At 42.2% G+C, this 25229-nt stretch overlaps 1 protein-coding gene across 3 annotated transcripts in view; it reads left to right on the top strand.

Moving 5' to 3' along the window:
- Epp (Ecdysteroid phosphate phosphatase) overlaps window positions 1-24934 on the top strand; it is a 162950-nt gene extending 138016 nt beyond the window's left edge. For all 3 annotated transcript variants that reach the window (XM_067760418.1, XM_067760417.1, XM_067760416.1), the window contains 3 exons: window positions 983-1149; window positions 24259-24504; window positions 24564-24934. In XM_067760418.1, the coding sequence (XP_067616519.1) occupies window positions 983-1149; window positions 24259-24504; window positions 24564-24808 (658 nt within the window). In that variant the 3' untranslated portion in view covers window positions 24809-24934. The remainder of the gene's footprint in view (window positions 1-982; window positions 1150-24258; window positions 24505-24563) is intronic.
- The last annotated feature ends 295 nt before the right edge of the window (window positions 24935-25229 follow it).

Raw genomic sequence — 25229 nt, 5'->3', positions numbered from 1 at the left:
CTATTTCATCCCGACATCGGCATTACGCTACCGACTGCCTTACACCCTAAAATCTTGGGTGTGACGTTCGATCAGGATCTATATTTTGAAGAACATTCAACCGCAATTGTACCAGAAACCTGGGCATCCCAACAGACATCTGATTGATGAAGCCACACCTCCCAGGGGATTATGGGGTCATCTCCGTAAGAATTATGAGGAAATGCGGCAAAAATTGCATACATTTCCCTGCGGCCAAAAGCAAGTTTGAATCATGTTTGAAAGCAGCTACATATGTGCTATAAAACGGCGCAGATATTTATCACGCCGTAATGGGTTAAAAAACGTGATTTTTTCTTTCACATATCAATAACATACTTTCCATAAAATATTTCAAAAATACGACATTTGCAAAATTTTGCAAATGGACACCAGAAATATGTTTTTTGATCTCCTGAAAAGTTACTGAAAAACACATAACTGTTTTTTTGAGCGCAGCAACGATAAGTAGATGTATCGATGTTTAAAAGCGGCATAACTGTTGTTTTGGTAATACTTTCAAACTTTTGGCTAGGGTGTACATATATAAATATCCCAATAAAATCTGTAAAAACTCTCAGTTCCAAAAAACTGTTGGTTTGGTCCTTTGTTATTTAAACTCACGGTATTTTGTGGGGATTTACGGCAAAACAGTCTTAGCATAATTCAATTTTCAATATTTTTGTGTTGACGAAATGGCAATATGCATCAAATAAAGGACGTTTTTTGTTTTACGAGCCCAAAGATAAAGCCAACGGGGGAAAACCCTACCAAATTTGATAAGAAAAACCCGACGCTGATTCCTAACTCTCTCTCTATTGACTCGAAGGCCCGAAGAGCTGCATAGCTATTCGAAAAGAGGGTTACCCTATTACTGGCAAAGATAGAGTCCCATACTGAAACATAGTACTGTTTTCTTTTAATATTATTTTGTGAATCTCTTTTGTATTGTGATTTTTTGCAGACAAAGATGTCCAGATGGTTGGCAAAACGATTCGCCACTTACCAATATTGGCCTCTACCAAGCAAAGTTAACAGGTGAAGCATTATTTGAATCCAAGGTTCGAATTGATCATGTTTATTGCTCTCCCGCTTATCGTTGTGTACAGACCTGCATAAGTACATTGGAAGGTAAAAATGAATCCACTATATACATACATACTAATTTTCACTGTTTAGCGAGGGTCCACGCTGGTGGGCGAATTGAAACTCCAAATTCTCATTTTGCATAACGGCAATTTATCTTTGTAAATGTATACCATAAACCCCTCAGAGATGCTGATTCTGAGCTCAAAAGATAGTTTGCTGTTCTGCAAGTAAACATGAGGCGACTTACTCAAACTCGCTAATGCCTCGACGCCATTGAAAGATCATAAATAAAACAATGTTCCAGTTGAGTTTAGTAGGTTTGCACAGTTTATTAACTTTACTTAAGGCTTCGCCTCAAATGTGTAGTTACGTAGGTAACGAATAAATGGGACGATTGGCCTGTTTTCATGAGTTCCTCTATTGAATGTTGGAAATCAAGGCGAAACCATACCAGGTGGTGGCAAAGCGAATTCAAGTAAAAAAAATTTGATTTCGATTAACTGACATATTAAAGTGCAAGGCGTTGTATGGAAAATAATCAAGAAGAAGCAATCAGCTGTTAGGATAGCAATACCTGGTGCTGAATTTGCCTTGGTTGGAAATTCAAAGTGTTAAAAAAAATAAAATGTTTTTTAAATCGTAATTTTCTTATGATATCAATCAAGGCGAATCAATTCGCCGTGTAGAAGAATGTCAAATCAAAAGAAAATTTTCATTGATTTCGATTAACTAACTTATTGTTGTAGAAGGCTATTGTGAATTCATACAAGTGGCGAATGTTTGATAAAAATGTTCACAATAGTAAACAGCCTCGATCACCTGTTCAATCGCTGTTCGATTACTTAAATCATTTGCTCAATAGTGTTTTCACACATTTTTGTAGAAGGCTGGTATATTGCATTATTAACATATTTTAAAATGTTTGCTTAACTGGCTGCTCGCATTTAATCTATTAACTAGTTTTTAGAAATGAATTTTAATATGTAGTCTGATTTTCTGTATACACATTTAAAAGAAAAGCTGATTTGAAACACAAATGGGCAATCCATGTCACTTCAATTTAATTACCACGAGCAAAAACCAAACCTTTCTTCCATTCTCTGGCCATTCGCGACAGCCGTTCTTCCTGTCAGCTATTATTTGAAAGGTAGGTATGGCAATGGAGGAATAGAAAGATTTTTCACTTTTATGAATTCACAACGTACAAGGCAATCAGCTGTTGGGTTGAATTCGCCTTGATATCAATTGAAACAAGTATTTGCTCGTTTAAAATTTATTGGGCGTTTTTTTCTAGAGCTTCAAACCTCTTTCTGCTCGGTTAGAAAAAAATTTCAATTAAATAAAATAAATGTAAGGCGCGATTATAGACTTAACTATATTTTTAAATAACATTTTATTTATTAAATATATTGGTTTGATGAGCTTGATGCCGTAAAGTAAATAAAACACGTTTAATTTCCTTTTCCAACATTTATTATTTAAATTAACTATGTATGTATATTGACATTTTTAAAATTTATCAAATAACTTCCAATAAAGTGTTCATTGTTTGATAGTTAACAAAAAACAATCTAATAATAAGTAAATAACCATACAAGGAGTATATGTAGAGTTATCTACTTGTAATAAATATACTTTTTATATTTTAAAATTTATTATTTTTAGATTGCTTATTGTTAATTATCAAAAACTGAAAATATTTTCATTCAACAAAAATTCTTTTACAAACAATAAAGTTTAACTATATTATTCAAAATTAAATACAAATTTATTAATTTCTAAGTCTATAATATATCCAATATAGAAATTAATAAATTTCTATTTAATAATAATAATATATGTAGTTAAACTTTACTGTTTTAAAAGATATTTTCATTGTGGATAAAACAAGTGTGATATCTTAACCGTCCACTGCCTGACAGGATGTTCAATATGGCTACTTTTAACATTTTGGCAGCGTTTTGACAGGGTGTTGAATATGGCGGCACATAGGGACGGCTATCTTCAGCGGGTGATAGAAAGAGATACAGAATGAGACAGCGAGGAATCTGGTGATCCATTCTATTTGTAATTTTGACGTCTATGCAGAAGTTATCACACTTGTTTTATCCACAATAGATATTTTTTACAAAATAATAAAATACATATCTTTCGCGTTTATTGGAATATTTGAGGTTTTTTTCTTAAGTTATGGTGCCACAAAAAATTCAATGCTCACGAAAGGTGTCGTCTCATATCCACTAATTGGCTTTTACGAAGCTTTCAAAATGATAAATTCACATTATTCGCTTTCTTTTAGCATCACTATGTTGTTAGTAAATAAAGGCACAACAACAATAAAGCAAGTTGCCACTCTCGTGTACATGAACACATCAATTTAATCATCATTTACACACATACATGGAAGGCGACGAGAAGTACATGCACACACATAACCAGCAGCTCGAAGTGAAGAGATATCTCAGACACACACATGTAGTCATCAACCGAAGTTCTTACTCACACATGCACATACATATAACTAAAATTACCAAGCAGAATATACAACAATTCCAGAAGGAGAAACCTCTAGACCTTTGGAGAAATATGCGTGTAGGGTTTCTATTATATTGTACATTTTACCTGTTAACTTTATATACTTTGTGAATTCAATAATTTATGAGGTGGGTTTTGTCTAAGGCTGGGGTAACACTCAGTCAATCCAGAGTCGAGTAAAGGTCCCACAAACCCCTACTGAATAAATACACGATATTTATGTGTTACGAACACACGCACACACGGCTGGGGATATTAGGCGGACAGCAGCTTTCCGTACAAAGATTGAGGCGGTGGCTAATAGGCGTAGTAGTAGCGGAGAGGTCGGTACGGTGGTTTAGCGGCGGTGCAGTAGCGGGCGGGATGGTACGGTTGTCCGGGAGCAGCGGCGGGATCAGCGCGGCGGCCGGACGGCGGACAGTATTAGCGGACGGATTGGTACAGTAGTATGAGCGCAGTGGCTGGACGGCGGACAGTATTAGCGGACGGATGGGTGTAGCGGTATAGACGAAATGACGGCACCAGCGAACTGGATGGACGGTGATGCAGCGGCTTAACGGCGGTAGGATGGCGAGCGGCCAACGGTCGTCGTAGCAGCGGCGGGACGGATACAGAGGCTTAACGGCGGTAGGATGGCGAACGGCCAACGGTCGTCGTAGCAGCGGTGGCACCAGAGGGGCGACGGTGCGACGGCAGCGGCGGTGGGCTACGGAGCGCGTACCAGGGCAGAGAGAGAGAGAGAAAATGGGCCGGCGACGGGGTTTATCTGGACAGCGGCTGCGTGTTCCGGGCGGGGTCGGATAGGCGTACCAACGGGCTGGTATTGGTCGGTCGGCTGCAACGGGATCTCTAGTCGCTCTTCTTCGGCAGCTGTGGTAGTCGCGGGGTCAGTCACCTGCGGAAGAGACTGCGAGGACTCGTTAGTGCTGGTTTCACCGCTGGACACCCCCGCCTCCCTACTTGCACACTAGTAGAAGGTGCGTAAGGGGGGCGGGGTTGTACCAGCCGATACACCGTGGGTCGACCCGTGGGCGGAGGGGAAGTGCACCTTAACGGCACAGCGGTAGCCCCTGTGCGCACGCATCGGCTCACGGCCGAAACCAGAGCTGAGGGGAAGGGGTGGAATGTCATTAAGGCATCGGGCCACACAACACCTAGGAGGGCGCGGGGGGCAAAGTAGCACAAGGCATCCTCCCCGTCGTCCTTACCTAAGTGAAGGGTGACCCGCGCCATGACAGCGCCCCTTCCACTCAGCCAGCCTAAGCTAGAACTGATGGGGAGGGGTTAAATGGCCATGAAGGCGTCGGGCCACTCAACACCTAGGAGGGCGCGGGGGGCAAAGTAGCACAAGGCATCCTCCCCGTCGTCCTTACCTAAGTGAAGGGTGACCCGCGCCATGACGGCGCCCCTTCCACTCAGCTAGCTAGCAGGAGGGAAAAATATGTCTTTAAAAAGACATCCACTCCCGCTGGCTCACCTGCGAGGACTGAATTGCGAAAATGCAAATGCAGTGTTTATATGGGTGGTGACGCAAACTGGTTGAGAATTCAACGCACCATTATTGTGATTTTCATTGGTTCGCAATTTAGTTGGTTGTTGAATATGCTATAAAAGAAGTGGTTGTTGGCTATGCTATAGCAAAATAAGTACAGGGGGGTTCAGGTTTAGGTGAATAAGGAAATACAGGGGGAGTTACGTTATTGTAACGTTACGTTACAGTCCCCCTCCCACTTCGGTTGACGGAAAGCTGCGGTGGGGGAAAGGTGGATCTCCAGGCATGGCCTAGGTATTATGCCGGTGTGCGTGTGGGCGAAGCACTTTATTTAAAAAAAATATTTTTTCCAAAAATATACAGAGTCATTCTACTTAAGTTTAACAGAGTTAATGTGACTATTTCAGGTTCAATTGCAAAAAACATCATTCTAATTAATTTAAAAAAAAAAATTTTGTTGTTTTTTTTTGTCGGGGGTGGAGTTGTACTGAACTGTATCCGTTGTCATACTTCTCTAGTTCCCTTTTGATGTTATGTAGATGTATATATGAAAATAAAATTTTTTTTTTTTTTTGTAATTTGAAAAATAATTCACATTTCATTTTCTCTTAAAATTAACAGAGGGTGCATATATATATAAAAATAGAAAATTTTGGTTGGTCTCGTCTTCCTTCTTCAGTGCCTTATTCGATTGGTACGATTCGTTTCTTTCCCATGAGTGACACCTTTGCGTGTTTGTCATTTATCACTTCTACCCTCACCCGCTGTGCTTTCCACCGGAATGTCCAGGTTTTCTTGGATTGGTTGGCCGGGCGTTTTAGCCTTAGTTCTCTAAAAAATTCCTCGGGATCCGGTAATTTTTTTTTTGCTGTTTTTGTTGTTTCGTTGGTTTCGGGGGCGCGCCGTTCTTGCGGCTCTGTCGCCGACTCCTTCTCCCGGATGGCCATTAGGTGGTTTATTGGCGGCCCATAAAAAATTTGTATGCGTTGTATCCTTGGTTTGTTTGCCGGCCATAATGTTGCCTCAAACGGTGGGTGCCACGGCCGTATTGGTTTTGGTGAGTCCGGTGGCATGGGTTGCCGGTGTTTTTGACTCATGTTGGATGGTCTGGTTCCTGGAATGGAGAGATAAACGGGTTGTTTATGACTCGTACGGCTTTAAGTCTTGCAAGTGTGCGTGTGCGTGTTGCCGCTTTGGTTGCTCCGGGTGGCCTAATTTTACCGTGTTCGTCGAAACGTATTCCATCACCAAGTACGGGCCGGAAAATTTTGGTGCTAACTTCTGGGCGAATTTGTCTGCCGCGGATGAGAGTGGGTGGTCCCTTTTCATCACCTGCTCACCTATACGTGGCTTCCATTGCCGTCTGCGTAAGTCGTAGTGTTTTTTCTGTTGCTTTGAAGCTTTGGCTAGATGCCCTTTTATCTCGTCCCACAACTTGGTGATGGACGGTGGTACGGTTGGTGGCTCTGCTGGTACTGCTCCCTCTGTGCGCACTTGCTGCGGTGCTGTAAGGTCTCTACCGAAGTTGATTTCTGCTGCTGATGCTGTTGTAGATTCGTGGCTGGCCGTGTTTATCGCGAATGCTATTTGCGGTATCTCCTGGTCCCAGGTGCGGTGGTCGTTCTTGCATCGCTGAGCCATCATGGTTTTCACGACTCGGTTGGTTCGCTCGGTGGGGTTTTCGTGCGGGGCGTAGGCTGCCGTAAACTTGTGATCGATGCGGTGGTCGTTCAAAAACGTTGCTAATGCCTTCCCGACGAATTGTTTGCCATTGTCGGTGAGGAGGGTTTTCGGGCAGCCAAATCGGTATATGACTCTTTCTTGGAGTGCTTTGATTACGCTTGCCGTTGTCGCTTGGCGCACTGGGATCAACTCCACCCACTTGGAGAATTTGTCCACCATTACGAGGAGGCAAGTATTTCCTTGCTTGGAACGGGGTAGTGGCCCTACGAAGTCAGCGGTTACTATTTCCCACGGTCGTGATGATTGCATGGTTGCCATCAATCCTGCTGGGCGTCTTTGCTCGACTTTGTATTCTGCGCATCTGATACACTTCCGTACGTGTTTGAGGACATCGCGGAACATCCCGGGCCAGTAATAGTTCTGTTGTGCTCTCTTAAGCGTCTTCTTCACCCCGAGATGTCCGGCGGCGGCGGCGTCGTGGACTTCCTGTAGTACGTCCTTTCGTCGGTCGGCTGGGACGCACAGCTTCCATTGCGGTGACCGCGAAAGTTGATTTCTCGGGGAAATGTGGCGGAAGAGTCGGTTATCGACGATCTGGTAATCTGGATGTGCTTGGGGTTTTTCCCGCACCTGTCTTGCTTTCCTCTCGTGCCAGTCGTTTGTTCCGTTGGTTATGGTGTACAAAATGTCGTCATCGGCGTGTCGTAGCGGGCAGCGGGAGAGTGCGTCGGCTACCACGTTCTGTGCTCCTTTTCGGTATTCTATCTCGAAATTATATTGTTGCAATTCCAGTGCCCATCTTGCCAGACGTCCAGAGGGGTTTTGGAGTGAGTGCAGCCATTTTAGTGAGTGGTGGTCGGTGATGACGGTGAAGTGATACCCCTCCAGGTACGGTCTCATCTTACGGATACCCCATAGCACGGCGAGGCATTCTTGTTCGGTGGCCGAGTATCGCTTTTCCAGCTGGGTTAGGCTTCGGCTGGCGTAGGCTACTACATTCTCGTGGTCGGAATGGCGTTGATAGAGCACGACGCCCAGGCCCTCTCCGCTCGCGTCGGTCTGGAGAAAAAACGGTCGAGAAAAGTCCGGACAACAAAGTATTGGCGCGCTGGAGAGCTTATCCTTGAGAGCTTTGAAAGCGTGATTTTGTTGCGCCTCCCATTTCCAGACTTGTCCCTTTTTCAGCAGTTGGTTAAGCGGTGCGGCGAGCGTAGAGAAGTCTGCCACGAGGCGGCGGTACCATGACGCGAGTCCAAGAAAACGGCGGAGCTCTTTGAGCGTTTTCGGTGCAGGCATCTCCTGTACAGCGGATACTTTTGCTGGATCGGTGTGAATTCCTTTCGAACTGATGATATGTCCTAGGTAATGGAGTTGTTGCTGGACGAAGCTGCATTTTTCGAAGTTTACTTGCATCCTGTGTCTTGGTAGGCGCTCGAACACTTCCCTCAAGATCGCCAAGTGTTCTGCGAAGGTATCTCCCAATACGATGATATCGTCCAGGTAGGCGAAAACTTTTGGTTGGAGTTCGGGTCCAAGTATCGAATCCAGAGCGCGTTGAAAGGTAGCCGGAGCAGAGTGTAGGCCAAATGGCATGACTTTCCACTGGAACAACCCTCTGCCAGAACTGTAAATGCGGTGTATGGTCGGGATGCTCTGGCGAGCGGGATTTGCCAGTAGCCGTTCTTCAAGTCAATGGTCGAGATGAATTTCGCCTCTTTCAGCTGGTCGAGAATGGCTCCAATTTGCGGCAACGGGTAAGCGTCTGGTTCGCTGGCGGCGTTGAGTTGACGGTAATCGATGCACATCCTCCACGTGCCCTGTTTTTTGCGGACTAGCACGATTGGCGAGCTGTACGCGCTTCGCGATGATTCTATCCTTCCTCCTGCTAATAGCTCGTCTACCTCTTCGTTGATGACTTGTTGCATGGCCGGGTTGCGGGGGTAGTATCGTTGCTTCAGCGGTCGGTTGTGTTTGAGACGAATCGTATGCTCGGCAGCAGTGCTTGGTCCGATGATTTCGCCAAACCGCTTTTGGTGATGCGCCAGGAAGTTTCCCAGTTCCGTGTTTTGTTCGTCGCTCAGGTGTTCTCGGCTCGTCAATGTACATAGCGTATCCAGTTCGGGTGCTCGCTTGGTCACGGTGGCCTCTAGCGGCTGGCCATCCAGCGTGAGGATGATTCCCCTCTGTCTTAGGAAGTCCATTCCGAGGATTACCTGTTCGGCCAAGTTTGGGATAACGGACAGCATCGCGTCTGTGGCTCGTCCTTGATACACAATCCTTGCCGGGTAGGAGTTCGAGGTAAATACACACGTTTGGTCTGCCAGCTGGATGCTTCGCTTGTTGGGGCGCGCCTTGATGTTGTTCTTTTCTAGGTGTTTCCGTACGGTGTCATCTACATAGGATAGGGTGGCGCCGGTGTCCACTAGTGCGCGCACGCTCATGTCCTCGATGAGCACTGGTATATAGAATCGGCCATCTACTTGTGTTTTTGCGGTCGATTTGCTGGCGGGTGGTTCCTTCGGCTTCTCTGGTCGGACGTACGGTGCTTGGCGGCTTCCTTTAATAGCGTTGGACGGCGTTCGGGGTGCGTTCTCGGTAGTTGGGCTAGTCGGAGGGCATGGGCAGTCCCTGGAGAGGATGTTGTCTTGGCCACACCGGGAGCAGAACTTCCTCCAGGGGCCCTTACATTGGAAGCGGTGGTGTCCGCGTTCCTTGCAGCGCCAACAGCACTCTTTGCTGTCGTATTCCATGGGTAGGTGGTATAGGCTGTGGGCCACCATTTTTCCCTGTTTCGCTTCCTCGCCTCTTAACAGCTCATACTCTTCCGTTAGCTCCAGGAGCTCCTCGATCGTCCTAAACTCGCTGCGTTTGACAAAAAGGCGGTATTCCACGCGTAGACCATCATAGATCCGTTCGAGGTGATTCTCTTCGCACATCGTCGGGTGTTGGCGGATCAACGTTTCCAGTGCGAGGATGTAGTCCTTGGCCTTCTCTCGGCCTTGCTGTTTGCGTTGTCGGATGGCTTCTTCCAAATGTCGTATGTGTCGCTTAGGTAGAAAAAAATTTTGCACCTCCCTCCGCAGATCGCTCCAGCGGTGTATGTGTTGCTTACGGACGCGGTACCATTGCAGTGCTTTCCCACGTAGAAGCTCCGGCAGTGTTGGGAGGAGTCGGTCGACGGGGATGCGGTAGCATTCGGCAAGCTCCTCTATCCTCTCAAGAAATTCGTGCAGTGACTCCTCCCCCGAAAAGTGCAAGTCCCAGCGGCGAACGGTATTCATAAGTTCACCGTCGCTCATTTCGTCTCGTTTTGGTAATGCGTTCTCTCCCTTTCCTCCGTGCGGCTGTGGGCTGTGGATCTGGATTGAAGGGATCGGCTTTGTTGTTGGCTGGGGTAGCGTAGCGAACTTCCCCTCTTCCTCGTTCACTTCTCGTTCCAGCTCTTTCAACAGGTCTTCACTGGATTTCCTGGCGCGTTTCGCTCGCACGTAAGTACTCAGTGCGCGGCGCAGCTCGGCTACGGTTTGGCCTTCCACGTCGATTCGGTGTTCCTTGCACTCCTCGATCAGCTTCTCCTTCCTAAGTAGGTAGATCCAATTGAGCGAGTCGGTGTTCAGCAGCGTGCCTTCCGGAGCCTGTGTGTGTGTTGTTTCTAGCGGTGCGTTCGTCGAACCCGCCCCGGCAGTGTTGGTGGTGGTTGTAGTTGTTTTTCCACGGTCATCTGCGGAGGAGGGTCCCTGCTCGGGCGCCATTTATGAGGTGGGTTTTGTCTAAGGCTGGGGTAACACTCAGTCAATCCAGAGTCGAGTAAAGGTCCCACAAACCCCTACTGAATAAATACACGATATTTATGTGTTACGAACACACGCACACACGGCTGGGGATATTAGGCGGACAGCAGCTTTCCGTACAAAGATGGAGGCGGTGGCTAATAGGCGTAGTAGTAGCGGAGAGGTCGGTACGGTGGTTTAGCGGCGGTGCAGTAGCGGGCGGGATGGTACGGTTGTCCGGGAGCAGCGGCGGGATCAGCGCGGCGGCCGGACGGCGGACAGTATTAGCGGACGGATTGGTACAGTAGTATGAGCGCAGTGGCTGGACGGCGGACAGTATTAGCGGACGGATGGGTGTAGCGGTATAGACGAAATGACGGCACCAGCGAACTGGATGGACGGTGATGCAGCGGCTTAACGGCGGTAGGATGGCGAGCGGCCAACGGTCGTCGTAGCAGCCGCGTGACGGATGCAGCGGCTTAACGGCGGTAGGATGGCGAACGGCCAACGGTCGTCGTAGCAGCGGCGTGACGGATGCAGCGGCTTAACGGCGGTAGGATGGCGAACGGCCAACGGTCGTCGTAGCAGCGGCGGGACGGATACAGCGGCTTAACGGCGGTAGGATGGCGAACGGCCAACGGTCGTCGTAGCAGCGGCGGGACGGATACAGCGGCTTAACGGCGGTAGGATGGCGAACGGCCAACGGTCGTCGTAGCAGCGGTGGCACCAGAGGGGCGACGGTGCGACGGCAGCGGCGGTGGGCTACGGAGCGCGTACCAGGGCAGAGAGAGAGAGAGAAAATGGGCCGGCGACGGGGTTTACCTGGACAGCGGCTGCGTGTTCCGGGCGGGGTCGGATAGGCGTACCAACGGGCTGGTATTGGTCGGTCGGCTGCAACGGGATCTCTAGTCGCTCTTCTTCGGCAGCTGTGGTAGTCGCGGGGTCAGTCACCTGCGGAAGAGACTGCGAGGACTGTTAGTGCTGGTTTCACCGCTGGACACCCCCGCCTCCCTACTTGCACACTAGTAGAAGGTGCGTAAGGGGGGCGGGGTTGTACCAGCCGATACACCGTGGGTCGACCCGTGGGCGGAGGGGAAGTGCACCTTAACGGCACAGCGGTAGCCCCTGTGCGCACGCATCGGCTCACGGCCGAAACCAGAGCTGAGGGGAAGGGGTGGAATGTCATTAAGGCATCGGGCCACACAACACCTAGGAGGGCGCGGGGGGCAAAGTAGCACAAGGCATCCTCCCCGTCGTCCTTACCTAAGTGAAGGGTGACCCGCGCCATGACAGCGCCCCTTCCACTCAGCCAGCCTAAGCTAGAACTGAGGGGGAGGGGTTAAATGGCCATGAAGGCGTCGGGCCACTCAGCACCTAGGAGGGCGCGGGGGGCAAAGTAGCACAAGGCATCCTCCCCGTCGTCCTTACCTAAGTGAAGGGTGACCCGCGCCATGACGGCGCCCCTTCCACTCAGCTAGCTAGCAGGAGGGAAAAATATGTCTTTAAAAAGACATCCACTCCCGCTGGCTCACCTGCGAGGACTGAATTGCGAAAATGCAAATGCAGTGTTTATATTGGTGGTGACGCAAACTGGTTGAGAATTCAACGCACCATTATTGTGATTTTCATTGGTTCGAAATTTAGTTGGTTGTTGAATATGCTATAAAAGAAGTGGTTGTTGGCTATGCTATAGCAAAATAAGTACAGGGGGGTTCAGGTTTAGGTGAATAAGGAAATACAGGGGGAGTTACGTTATTGTAACGTTACGTTACAAATTTATGTTCAATACTTTTATTTTCATTATTTTGAATTTTTAAATATCAAAAATTTTCATTCCATAAAAAATCATAATAAATATAAAAGATACTTTTAGGCGTTTGTCAATAAAAGTTTTTGCTATAAAAGTATAATACTGGTTTCGACCAATTCATTGAATTTGTGAATACCGTTTCTAATACTACTATGCGGACGAGACAACAGAGAGTATAAAAGCAGCGCAAGCTGAAAAATGACTAATCACTTTTGATTTAAACACGCTATTGGTTGTGAAGTATAATTGTGATACTCCCAAAGTAATCTAAATAAAGACCAGTTTGCAATACTGAATATTGGAGTGATTTATTCAACAGTTTAGCGATTCGAACATTAGCAGAAGGTTTCAAATAAGCGGAATTTCCCAAAATTCGTTACAGTATTATACATTAATTTTTAAGAGAGGTGAGAACAGTCTTTTTTAAAGAAAAAAAGGAGCCCGAGCTATCAAATGTGTTTGAGTGAGAGGTATAATCTTGGCATAAACGCCGAAAAGGTTAATTTTGTTCGAAATTCGTTCTACATTGTTTCAGCAGAAGAGGTTTGAAGTGTCTAAATGTCCGAGAGGGAACACAAAAGTTCAGTTCGTTTAGTTAAAGAGTCCCATTGAAAATTTCTTAAGGCAAATAGTAAAAATTTTTTGGATTGATTCGAGACTATCTGCATGGATTTGATAACGCGGATTCCAAATTACTGAGCAATATTCTAATATTGGCCTAACTAATGTTGTAAAAAGTGCTTTTGTTATGTACGGGTCGTTAAATTCTTTTGACCACCGTTTAACAAATGCATTTTTGCCTTTATTCACTGTAGCGTTAATGTGAAGATTTAAACTAAGTTTGGAGTCCATCATGACTCCCAAGTCAACAAATTTATTTACAGTTTCTAGACCATAGTTGTTAATTGTATATGAAGCTGGTGGCGAAATTCTCCGAGAAAAACAAATGAATTTACATTTTTTGAGATTGAGCGGCATATAATTTACATTGCACCAGGTAACCAAGTGATTTACGTGGAGTTAGCTGGTTTTTAATAAAACGACGATTTTTGTTCAACGGAGAATTAAAAAGTATTCATTTCGAAAAACCCATTTCGTTCTGTTACCATGCGGTGATCCCTTTTAGCTAATTGTTTGCTAAAAATTTTAACAAATTTCATATTTTTTATGAAAAAGGGGATAAGTCTGTACCTGGAATATGACAATTTCACGGTAAATAAGAATACAGGAGTAAAACTACATTCATTAATAATGCTGTGGATAAGAACATCAAATTCAAAATCTCGTCTTCGAACGTGTCCCGTACAAACGCGCACATCTCGTACAAACAATTAATTGTTGACACTATAATTCTTTTTGGAATAAATATATTTTATTTTGTCTTGTTTGTTAATTAAGTAAACTTTGATACAACTAAATTTTTGTTTTGTTTTAAGTTTTAATAGTTAATAAAAATCAGAGTCTTGTTCCCTCTGACTGTAAATTAGGGCCGCTCTAACTAAAAATCAGAGTCCTTCTGACTAGAAATCCGATTCCCTCTGCGAATTAAAATGTTCACTTCAATTATTGGAAACATAAAAATAGTTTTAAAATTTATATTTAAATATGAATAGCAATTTGAATATATTGTAACGAATTTTGGGAAATTCCTGATTATTTTGGTAAAGAGTTAAAATCAAAAATCGCTTGTACCGCGCTGCTTTCTCCTAAGGTCTAGACTTTTCACGAACATGCCTTCTAGAATAGTTGCATCTCATACTTAATTATTTAGCTATATACATGTATATCTGTAGTTCTTATAGCTATATGCGTGTGTATATGTGAGTAACAACTTCTGCTCTTAGCTGATGATAACGTGATGTGTGATTGTTTCTCGTCTTCTTCGCTCTTATCTGCCGACTACATATGTGTATGTGAAATCATCTCTTTGCTTCAGGCTGCTGGTTATGTGTCAGAAATATTCTTCGTTGCCTTCTATGCATGTGTGTAAATGGCTTACAGTCGTTGTGTTTATTTACTAAGAGCATAGTGATGTTAGAAATGGTTAAGGCTGCGGCACAATGAAATTTTTCATATACATAGATGCAATCCAGTAACATCGCCACAATCAACCAAGATGTTGCGTTTATAAATATGAAGGAACTTCAGACTTGGCAATTGAAGTTTATTTCGCCTTGCCTATTCACATACAAAATTTCGCGAGCACTGTTATAATAAACATTCTCCTACTACTTTGGGAGTAGTGCAATTATACTTCAATATCACGTACTTCACAAAAGCGTGTTTACATCAAACTGATTCCTCAGCTTGCGCTGCTTTTATACTCTCGGTTTTCTCGTTCACCCCTTTCTCCTAGGGTCTAGTCATTTCGCAAAAATCTGTTCGAGAAAAATTGTATCTCTTGCTTGGTTACCAGCTATATACATGTATGTATATTTGTATTTTATGCTTTAATTATAGCCATATGCGTATGTATGTGTGAGTAACTACTTCAGCTGACGACTACATGTGTGTGTGAGATATCTCTTCGTTGCCTTGTGTGTATGTTTGTAAATGATGATTGATGTGCTCATGTACACAAGTGTGGCTTGCTTTAATGTTTTTTTGTTGTGGTTATTTACTAACAAAGTGCATAGCATAGTGATGTTAATATTCGCCACAATGTTTTTTGTCGTATTCATTCGTTATATTGCAGTTTTTAATTGCGAAATATATTAGAAAAATTACCAACGAGTGGGACCAATAATTTTACTTGCAAAGTTCGCCAGCACCCTTAGCCAAAGCAGATGTCAAATTCTTCTTCTTATGCTTTGCTGCCAACAAAAGCTGGGGGTTGGCTACTTTTCCATATCATATGGCGCCAGTCTCGCTCAATCTACCGTTCTCCATAAAAATACGTGCAGTCTACTCATAATGCATAAGATTGGGTAAAACGCATCTGTATGAAAAACTGCTTATGTGACGGGGCATTACTACGCCACAATATTATTGATCTGTGCATTTTGCGACAATAGCAAGCAGTTAATGCACATACGAGTACGACGGGTTTAAAATCATAGCACATTCATTGAGGAGGGTGGAGCTGTGTGTAGAAGTCTACGAAAGTAGGGAAAGCTTCTGATCGCCATTCACCTGGGAATGACCAGAGCGATTTTTTTGCATGCGGATCAAGCAGCTCACTACTTCCGGTCGCTTTCGGCCAAGTATCCTCTGGGTAGCCACTGAACATCCGTTTAGTGGTGAGCTAATGTGAGAAGGCGACAACCTGGCTAGGCCACTCTGACATAATCGGTTTAATCGGCTAGCCAGGGGATCTTTCATCAGCAGCGTCTGTCCACCACGAGGTGCGGCTGCAAGCGGGCGTCTGTTTTGGATCAAGCGGCTCGCTATATAAACGTGCAAGTAATATTTTCACCCCCGCAGAGCGGGTTGTGCACTGGGCTTGGGACCTGCCACGTCAAACCACACTCCAATGAAAAGCAACAACAAGCCTCAGATAAAAAGACAACCCTTTATTGATGGCGACCATGGCAAACGTTTGAAGGACAATGAATTGAGTGCATACATCTGGAACGTTCGCTCCCTGAATGGGATTGGTGCAGATGCCCGGCTGGTTGATGTCCTCGTCAAAGCAAAATCTCACATCACCGCCATCCAAGAAATGCGTTGGACGAAGCAAGGAAGAAAGAAGATTAAAAATTGTGACATCTATTGCAGTGGCCATACAAATAAGCGCAGTTTCGGGGTCGGATTTTGTTTTTAATTTTTTAACAAGTTTCAAACACTTCGCTGCTCGAAACTTCCTTGAATCTGCTGCCGTATCGTGACATACGATCCGTGCTCGAATGCCATTTTTGAAATCACAATAGCTCCGAAACGGTTAATCGGTTAAATAAAAAATTTGAACTACAGACAACGCGTACATACTGTAACGAATTTTGGGAAATTCCGCTTATTTGAAACCTGCTAACGTTCGAATCTCTAAACTGTGAATAAATTAAAGATTACTTTGGGAGTAGTACTTCACAATCAATAGCGTTTTAAATCAAAACCGATCAGTTATTACTCAGCTTGCGCTGCTTTTATACTCTCGGTACCTCGTTCACCCATTTCTCCTAAGTTCTAGTAATTTCGCGAACTTCATGCTCGGTTACCAGCTATATACATGTATATTTCTAGTTTGTAGCCATATGCGTGTGTATGTGTGAGTAACTACTTTGGCTGATGACTACATATTTGTATGTGAGATATGTATCTCTTCGTCGCCTTCTACATTGGCTGCTTTATTGTTGCGCATTTATTTAGTAGCAGCTTAGTGACAATACTAAATCCATAATATATTATAATTTTTTTAAATAATTTCATAGCTTCATTTTTATCGCTTCAGTGAAAATTGTTTTCGATCCCTGGTCGTAACTGACGATACGGGCCCCTGAATTTTTTGTCTTTTCTGGATATGATATTAGTATATTGTATGGGCTACACTCATTACAAAATATGCGTAAAACTTATTGGCAATATCGTTGTTATCAGTGTTCTCTCTTCACCATCGAATTCCGCTCTTCTAATAATATTTTTTGCTTGTTTGAGCACCAGATTTTTGATGTTACTACACATTTCCTTTGGGGTTTTTGGATTTACCAATTTTATTCCTCACAAAACTATTTTTCGCATTCGTAATACTTAATTTATAAGTGCTTCCTATTTCTTTATACTGAGCCCACAAATAGTTGATCTGATAGCTGATCTTAATCGTATATAGATCTAACCCCGCATCAGTCCTGTCCCTTCACGGACCTATCTTAATTGCTGCCTCGAGATCTGGCAACTCTGCGGCCCCTAAAAGCTGGAGCCTTGACCTGGCGAGCACAGGAAACGGCCACAGAACGTGCTCAACCGTTTCTTCCTGCAGATCTCACTTTCTCCATCTACTGTTACTGACAAGGCCTAACTTATAAGCATGTGACGCCAGAAGGCAGTGTCAAGTTAGTATGCCCATCGTGAGCCGTAAGTTTTCTCTCTTCAGAGATATGAGTCTAATATCGTAGGATTTCCACATGATCTTAGAAACTTCGCAGCGCCACGCTTCTGTCCACGCCTTTCTTGCTTGATGGATCATATACAACTCCTTTTTCCTTTTGATCTCTCCCAAACGGATTGGCGGCCGCCGTGGTTAGAAAAAAATGTGTCCAAGCGGGATCGTCCCTCGGCAGTGATTCGGCGAAAAGCTTCTTACTGAAAGCTCATCTGCCTTATAGGTCCCTCCCTCCAATTTGTAGGAAAAACTTAAAGGAGCACAACGCACATTGGAGTGTCGCACCCTCCTTTACCAACTTTTCGTTACCTTTTATTCCTTTATGACCCGGAACTCAGTATAGATGTATGGTCCGGCCTGAGCGAAGTTTTTTCCCATACTTTGCATTCCAAGACACTTCTTTATGATGTACTCTGTGAGATTATTGCCTTAGTTGCAGTCTACCTATCAATATATACATTGACCCGACTGCAGTTTAAACACGCTTCCTTCGTAATTTCTGCTGCTTTCTTCACGGCTATAGTTTGCGCCTGAAATACGCTGAAATAATCTGGCAGCTTGTAGAATCTACTTATTTCTGGACCGGCACGGTAAACAGTAGACCCGACCCCTACCGTTAATTTAGAACCCCCGGTATAAACGTTTATCGATGTTCTGCCATTTCTGCACCATGGCGCCAATTCTCCGGCTCATTTATGGCCATTAGGTCTACAGGAGGGCAATGCTGCTGTTGGGGTTTTTTTAGGGATCCCCACAACTTACAATCTAGTATAACTCTGTAGTAATTAAAGCAACTGTTCACTCCGTTAGTTCAATACCAATTGAATTCTTTATTCAGTTAGTCACAATAACATACCGAGGCTTTTCATTGTTCTGTTCACAATAGTTTGAGTATTTACAATGGTTAACATTTTCTGCAAAGAGAGTTCACATCAAACAAACTGAATATATAAGATACTACAGCTCGGCTAACCTGACTTAAATGACCACCCTCGGTCATGCAATGTTAAATGATATTAATTACAAGACTTTAATAGTCTTAAATACTAGAATTTAAATGATTTTAATTACTAAAACTTATGTTATAGGGAAATCGTTAAGTGCTGCTTTCACTTTCAGAACTGGTCTTCCACATTTTAATGTTACAAGCTTCTACGACCCCGTCATAAGGTATTTGAGTGATCTGGCAGTTCTCAATATCTCGGATAACGTATCGGTCATTCGGAAGTATTTTATGAATTGTATTTGGTCCCCGAAATTTGGACAAAAGCTTTTTATTTGTTCCTATCGTTGTGTCTATGTTCTTCATTACTACGAAATCACGGACATTAAATTTTTTAACTTTAAAAGTTTTCAACTCACTACGCATTAAGTTATAGTTTTGTGAATTTTGTATGTTTTTTTTGCAACATTGCGTAATTTCTCCATATCTTCCCTCCCCCTTGTGAAAAACAATCCTCTAAGTACTCTGTTAGCTTGTCGACTAAAGGCCCTCTCTGATTTACTCCGAATAGAGCTTGGCTGGGTGTCATACCAATAGCTCTGCTTATGGTATTATTAAGAACGAACTCAATTTTTGTTATGTGCTTTACCCAATCCGCGTGCTGAATAGACTCACTAAATTTCGCCAACATACCCACCAGGGTACGATTAACCCTCTCGACCTGGCCAATTGCTTGAGGCGAATTAACCGCGACCTTAATGTGCTGTATCTTGTTACTCTCCATGAATTCAGAAAAATCTTCGGAAGTGAAGCAACTACCTCTATCTGTAACACATCTAACTGGGCGAATATAGTATTCAAAATACTTTCTTAATTATGCATTCACTTCCTTTGTACTTGTTGTGAGCACTGGGTATAATTTCACGTATTTTATGAAGCTATCGATAATGACTAAAATATGCTTACGTTTTGATTGTAAGGATGGTAAATGTCCTAGGTGGTCTAAATGGATTGTGTGGAATGGGGTAGGCTCTTTGGATATGTTGTGTAACTGCCTTTGGTTCGATTTTAGTGGAGCAGAATACATAATGCATCGAATACAATTTCTTGTGAACTCGTTAATTTTATTTTTCACGTCTGGGAACCAATAAGTCGAAATTATCTTTTTATAACACTTATCCACCCCTAAGTGACCAATATGTTCATGGGTCGTTCTGATTATTTCCTTTTCCATTTCTTGAGGCACATAGAATAAAGGAGTACCGTTATTCTTTTTGTACACTACCCCATTAAGCATTTCGAACTTATCATTCTCTTCTTTTTCTAACTGGCTCCTCAAATTAGAAATTTTGTTATCGCGTATTTGTGCTGCGTGCAACCGAAAATCTATATCCTCACTATCGACCATTGCTACAACTTGTTCAGAATTTGTTTGACATCTGCTTAGAGCATCCACATGAGCCATTTTTGCTCCAGCTCTATGTTGTCTCTAAAGCCCACCTAGCTATTCGGCTATATACCGTTTTTTTGTTCAGGGTCAATGCCAACGAATTACAATCTGTGACAATTTTAAACTTAATGCCCTCTAAAACGGCGTAAGGTATTTATTATTGCAAGAGTTTCTAACTCAAAACTGTGATAACGCGATTCGGCTTCGTTAGTTCGCTTTGAAAAGTAGGCAACAGGATGAAACTTGTTGTCTTCTTGTTTCTGCAGCAAAATGGCACCATACCCGATAGCACTCGCATCGCAATGTAGTTCAGTTTCTCTCTTCAGGCAATATATTGATAATATTGGACATGACGTCAATTTAGACTTAAGTTCTTTAAATGATGTCCTGCACTCTTCATTAAAATCAAATTTTGCATCTTTTTTTATTAATTTGTATAACGGATTAGCAATCACGGAGAATGATTTTACAAACTTCCTGAAGTATGAACACAATCCAAGAAATTATTGAACATCTCTTTGGTTTCTCGGGTACGGATATTCTGATATAGCTTTAATATGACTATCTGACGGCTTTATTCCATTGCTTGATACTCGATACCCCAAATATTCTATTTGGTAATATGCAAATTTACATTTCTCTAGTTTTAATTCAAGATTATACTTTTTTAAATGAGTTAACACCCTTTTAACTAGCTCAATATGTTTCTCTAATTTTGAATTTGCGATTAAAATATCGTCCATATATATAAATATTTCGTTTTTTACTATGAATTCTTTCAAAACCTGGTTTATGAAACGTTGAGATATAGCTGGCCCGTTTTTTAGGCCAAATGGCATTCGCAAAAATTCGTATTGTCCGTTTGGGACAACAAATGATGTATACTTAACTGATTGCCCGTCCATTTTAATTTGGTAGAATCCCGACTTCAAATCTAGTAAACTAAACACATTTTCCCTTCTAAATACTCAAGGCAATCTTCGATTACTGGAAGTGGGCAATTATCTTTCACTATTATTTTATTCAAATTTCTGTAATGTATACACATTCCTATTTTTCCCGATTTCTTCTTTGCTAGCACAATCGGAGAGGAATATGGAGAATTACTGTGTCTAATAACTTTTTTTTTCAGAAGTTCGGTTATAATATTTTCCACCTTAGCCTTTTCTGAAAACGAAAGGCGCCTTGGAGAACACGATATAGGAGTGTCGGAAGTTAAATGAGTATTTGCCTTATATTCGCACTGTATTGGTTTGCTCAAGCTACTTTGTAAGTATGTTTGTTTAGTCGCTTGCTCGAAATTTTTTTTCCAACATAGAGGCAAAGTTGGGTTAATATCTGCCTCGTTTTCAAAACTTTCGATACTGAAAATGTCCCGAATAATATTACCTACCGAAGCGTTATCCGTGCCCTCATCATTCACTTTAGTAGCTACCAGAGTTTATACGTTTTTATCAGATTTTAATTCAATTTCATTTTTAAGAGGTTTTACACAAAGAAATATTTTATATAAACTTAAAAAATCTCTTCCCAAGATAATTGGGAATGGCATAGCATCGTCTGCCAATACGTAAAAACTTAAATATTTTATTTCATTATTTTATTTTGTTGGTAATCTTATGTTTCCGTAACACTTCAATTTTGTATTGCCTATGGCTGTGAAATTCATTGACTGCTTATTTATGTATTGGTTTTTAATGAGGGATCTCCTGATAAAGTTAGTGGGGCTACCCGTTTCAAACATACAAGAAAATAAACTAAACTGTGGATATGTTCTGAAAGATTTGCTTAAAGCAACATTCACCGTTCCTGTGCACTCTGCTTTGTCCCACTGACCGTCATTGAAAGCAGCGCCAACTACTTTTTTAGGGCAGTTTCCATGAAAGTGGTTTGTGTCTCCGCATATGAAACAAGATCCTCTTTGGCGCTTCGGCTTCTTACAGTCGGCTGAAAAATGTCCGTATGCTGAACAATTGTAGCACCTATTTTGCTGGTTACGTTCTGGTTTCGCTGCTTGTCCACTCATGTTGATTAATTTTTCATATTTTGGCAATGTGTTCTTTAATTCTTCAAGTGTGCTTGTGTTATATAACACTGAAACGCAAGCGGTTTTGTCTTGTAGTCCCTCAATGACGAATTCTACCAAGTCATTGTCTTTTATTGAGCTGTTACTGGCAATCTTTTGCATGGACAACACATAGTGCAACAGACTTTCTTTGCCCTTATTCCAACGTCGGGCCTCTAGCCTTTTTATTGTTTCTCTATACCTAGGTGTTTTACGGAATTCTGCCAATAAACGTGTTTTTAGTTCACCCCATGTTCGAGCAAGGACGATCTCAGCCAACATTTTTGCGCTTCCAGTAAGCAATTGACGAACCAAAAGAAGTTTTCGACTGTCGTTGCACCCATATGTATCTGCTGCGTATTCAAAATTGTATATCCATTTGCCGATATTGCCGTCATCATCACCGCTATATTTCGGAACAAGCACTTCTATGTCTTTCAGTAAGTACATGTATGTCGTTGTTGACTCATTAATTTGTTTTTTAAACTTTAACATTTGCAACTGCATTTCTAAGTTGCTCGCAGCCGCCGTATCATAGTTATTTTCCGCTTCGCAAATTTTGAGGTTACCTTCGGGTACGCTTTCACGAGTGTCGCCATTTTCATTTTCGCCTACACCAACATCATTTTCTGGCGACTGCTTGGTTTGGGCTTCTGATTTATCAGCACCAGCTTCTACGTGCTTACCGATATTTGTTTTTTTCGGTGGTGCACCAACTATATCCTGAAGCAGACTCCTAATTTCTCCTTCTGAGGCCGACCTGCGTAATTGTATTCCCGCGACGGCAAGTATTGATGCGATACGTTCATTGTCGATTTTTTCCATGATGAAATGTATTTATTCGGAAGATATTAATTTTTGTTGTGCGCGGAACAGCTTTGTGGGAAGTTATTAATGATGTAATTTGCAAAAATTAGTAGGTATTTCGTTACCATACTTGACGCTGTAGTAATTAAAGCAACTGTTCACTCCGTTAGTTCAATACCAATTGAATTCTTTATTCAGTTAGTCACAATAACATACCGACGCTTTTCATTGTTCTGTTCACAATAGTTTGAGTATTTACAATGGTTAACATTTTCTGCATTAAAGAGAGTTCACATCAAACAAACTGAATATATTAGATACTACAACTCCTAGATACTTTCTGCTATATTTTCCTTGTGTTCTGAGTAGTGCTTCAAGGGACTCCTCCCTACTGTGTTACGATTCCCGGGCGTCATTTTTTATCAGTCCCTGGACTACATTTCCGTTAGATAGGACTTTCCTCAGTCTTTCCGCCTTCGAATTATTGTTATCGAGGCGCGTATTGATCTTTTAACACTTCTCTCGATATTTTTGGGCGCGTATTAAAAGTCGACGTTCTTTTCTATTAATTCCGTATGTTCGGAACATTCGTCTCCATTTAAGAATATGGAGAATTGGTTTATATTTTGAATATTATGCATATTCGGACCTCGTGAAGTAGTATAAAATGAACGAATATTCTAAATTAACGGTTCATCCGGAACCCTTCCATGAATACCTAACGGAAAAGTGCTTTCCGAAATTTCAGAATAAAAAGGTCAATACTCCCTGTGTAGCGGGACCACACAAAAGCTTAACTCTTCTGTCAAAGTCAAAGTAGGAATAGAAAGTTCTAAGACAATAAGCCATTTTCTTTTTTTTTTTTTTTTTTGTTTCAATTCAGGATTTACCACAAAAACGCCCTATATTAGAGTTAGATTCAAGAACGCTGCATCTCAGAATGCTTTTCATTAGCTCCCTCTTATGATAAAATGCATTGAACTTTTGCTCATGTAGGGTGTTTTGGAAACAAATTTTGAGATAGTGCATTTTTGAATAAAATTCTAACGTGGGGCATTCTTCAAACAATTTCTGAAAGAATGACCAAACCAACATAACTTTATCAATTCACGAAATATTTAGTAGAAAATGCATTATTTCCCCAAAAACTTTTGGCAATTACAAATTTTTGCTATCACTACTAATATACTACCAAAGATACTTGTGTACTGCAATTTCACTGAAGGGGATTGAATTATTCCCCGTTTTCCTTACTTCGTAAAAGCAACCCGTCCAGATTTTTCAATTTGGGAGTGTCAAAGATCTGTCATCATTGAAGAACAAACCTCTAGTAATTGAATCATTGATTGTGAAAAAAGTTTTAAGAGAGTACGTTCTTCAAACGAATTATGAGTTAGGGTAAGTAGAGCGTTTTTGAAAAATATTTTGAGATAGGGGTGTCTGCAAACAAATTGTTGGCGTTTTCAGGCTGGTAGCCGAGATGAGTGATTGGAGTAGAATAGGTGTCGATGTGTATGTAGATTGAGAGATATAAATTAAAAGGTAACTGAAAATTTTTCAGGGATGCAATCTCGTCAAAAATTCAAAGTTAAACTAGAACCTGGATTGTTTGAGTGGATGGCTTGGTATCCGGACGGCGTGCCCGATTGGCTAAGTAAATCGGAATTGTTAGATGCAGATTACGATGTGGATATTAATTATCAACCGTTAATATCAGCCAACGAGTTAAATGATTGCATCAAAGAAACCACTGAAGAGTTCTACACACGTAACTATGAAATCATTCGAAAGATCATTGAAACAACAAGTAAATACAAAAATTTGAAAACAGTAAACATATGAACCTAAGATATATTATCTTTACAGGTGGTAACATATTGGTTGTCGCGCATGCCACAACATTGGATACATGTACACGTCAATTAGTTGGTGGCGCCCCTCGCAGTACAAATGAATTGCGCCAAGTAATACATAAAATACCATATTGCAGTTTAGGTACAATCGAGGAGATAGACGGTTCCGGTGTATGGAAGCTGGTAGAGCCCGAATGCTTACCGGTGACGCATTCAAAAAATCCCCGATTCGAATGGAATGCACTCAATGCTACATAGTGTTCGTGCTTTGACTATATGTTGTTGAAAACTGAAAATCGCGTCAAGATAACCCTGTAAGAGAATATAAATTTAAGAAATGTAATTTGTTTTGCCTAAATAAAAAGATTTAAGGTTAGCAACATATTAGTAGTGTTATGGAAATGAGTTAATGGAATTTTTAAAATTTTATATCTGCCCAGTAAATGTGAAACCAGAATTGATTGATAAACCCCCCAAACTTTCACGGTTCTATGAAATAGTTCCACATTAAATTTAATCCATACATGTCAAGATTATGAGGTGATCCGTCACAAGCCAATGTTGGAAAATTCAAGTTATTTGTTTCCGAACTTTCCAGCTGACGAAAATTGTTTCCCTTTTATAGCGCTCTTATGCAGCCCAATTCTAAATATTCTCTCGGAATTTTGTTCTCGCTAAT

This window comes from Eurosta solidaginis, chromosome 1, assembly GCF_040869045.1.
Source record: "Eurosta solidaginis isolate ZX-2024a chromosome 1, ASM4086904v1, whole genome shotgun sequence".
Taxonomy (NCBI): Eukaryota; Metazoa; Arthropoda; class Insecta; order Diptera; family Tephritidae; genus Eurosta; species Eurosta solidaginis.
This window is presented reverse-complemented; position numbering and strand designations above follow the sequence as displayed.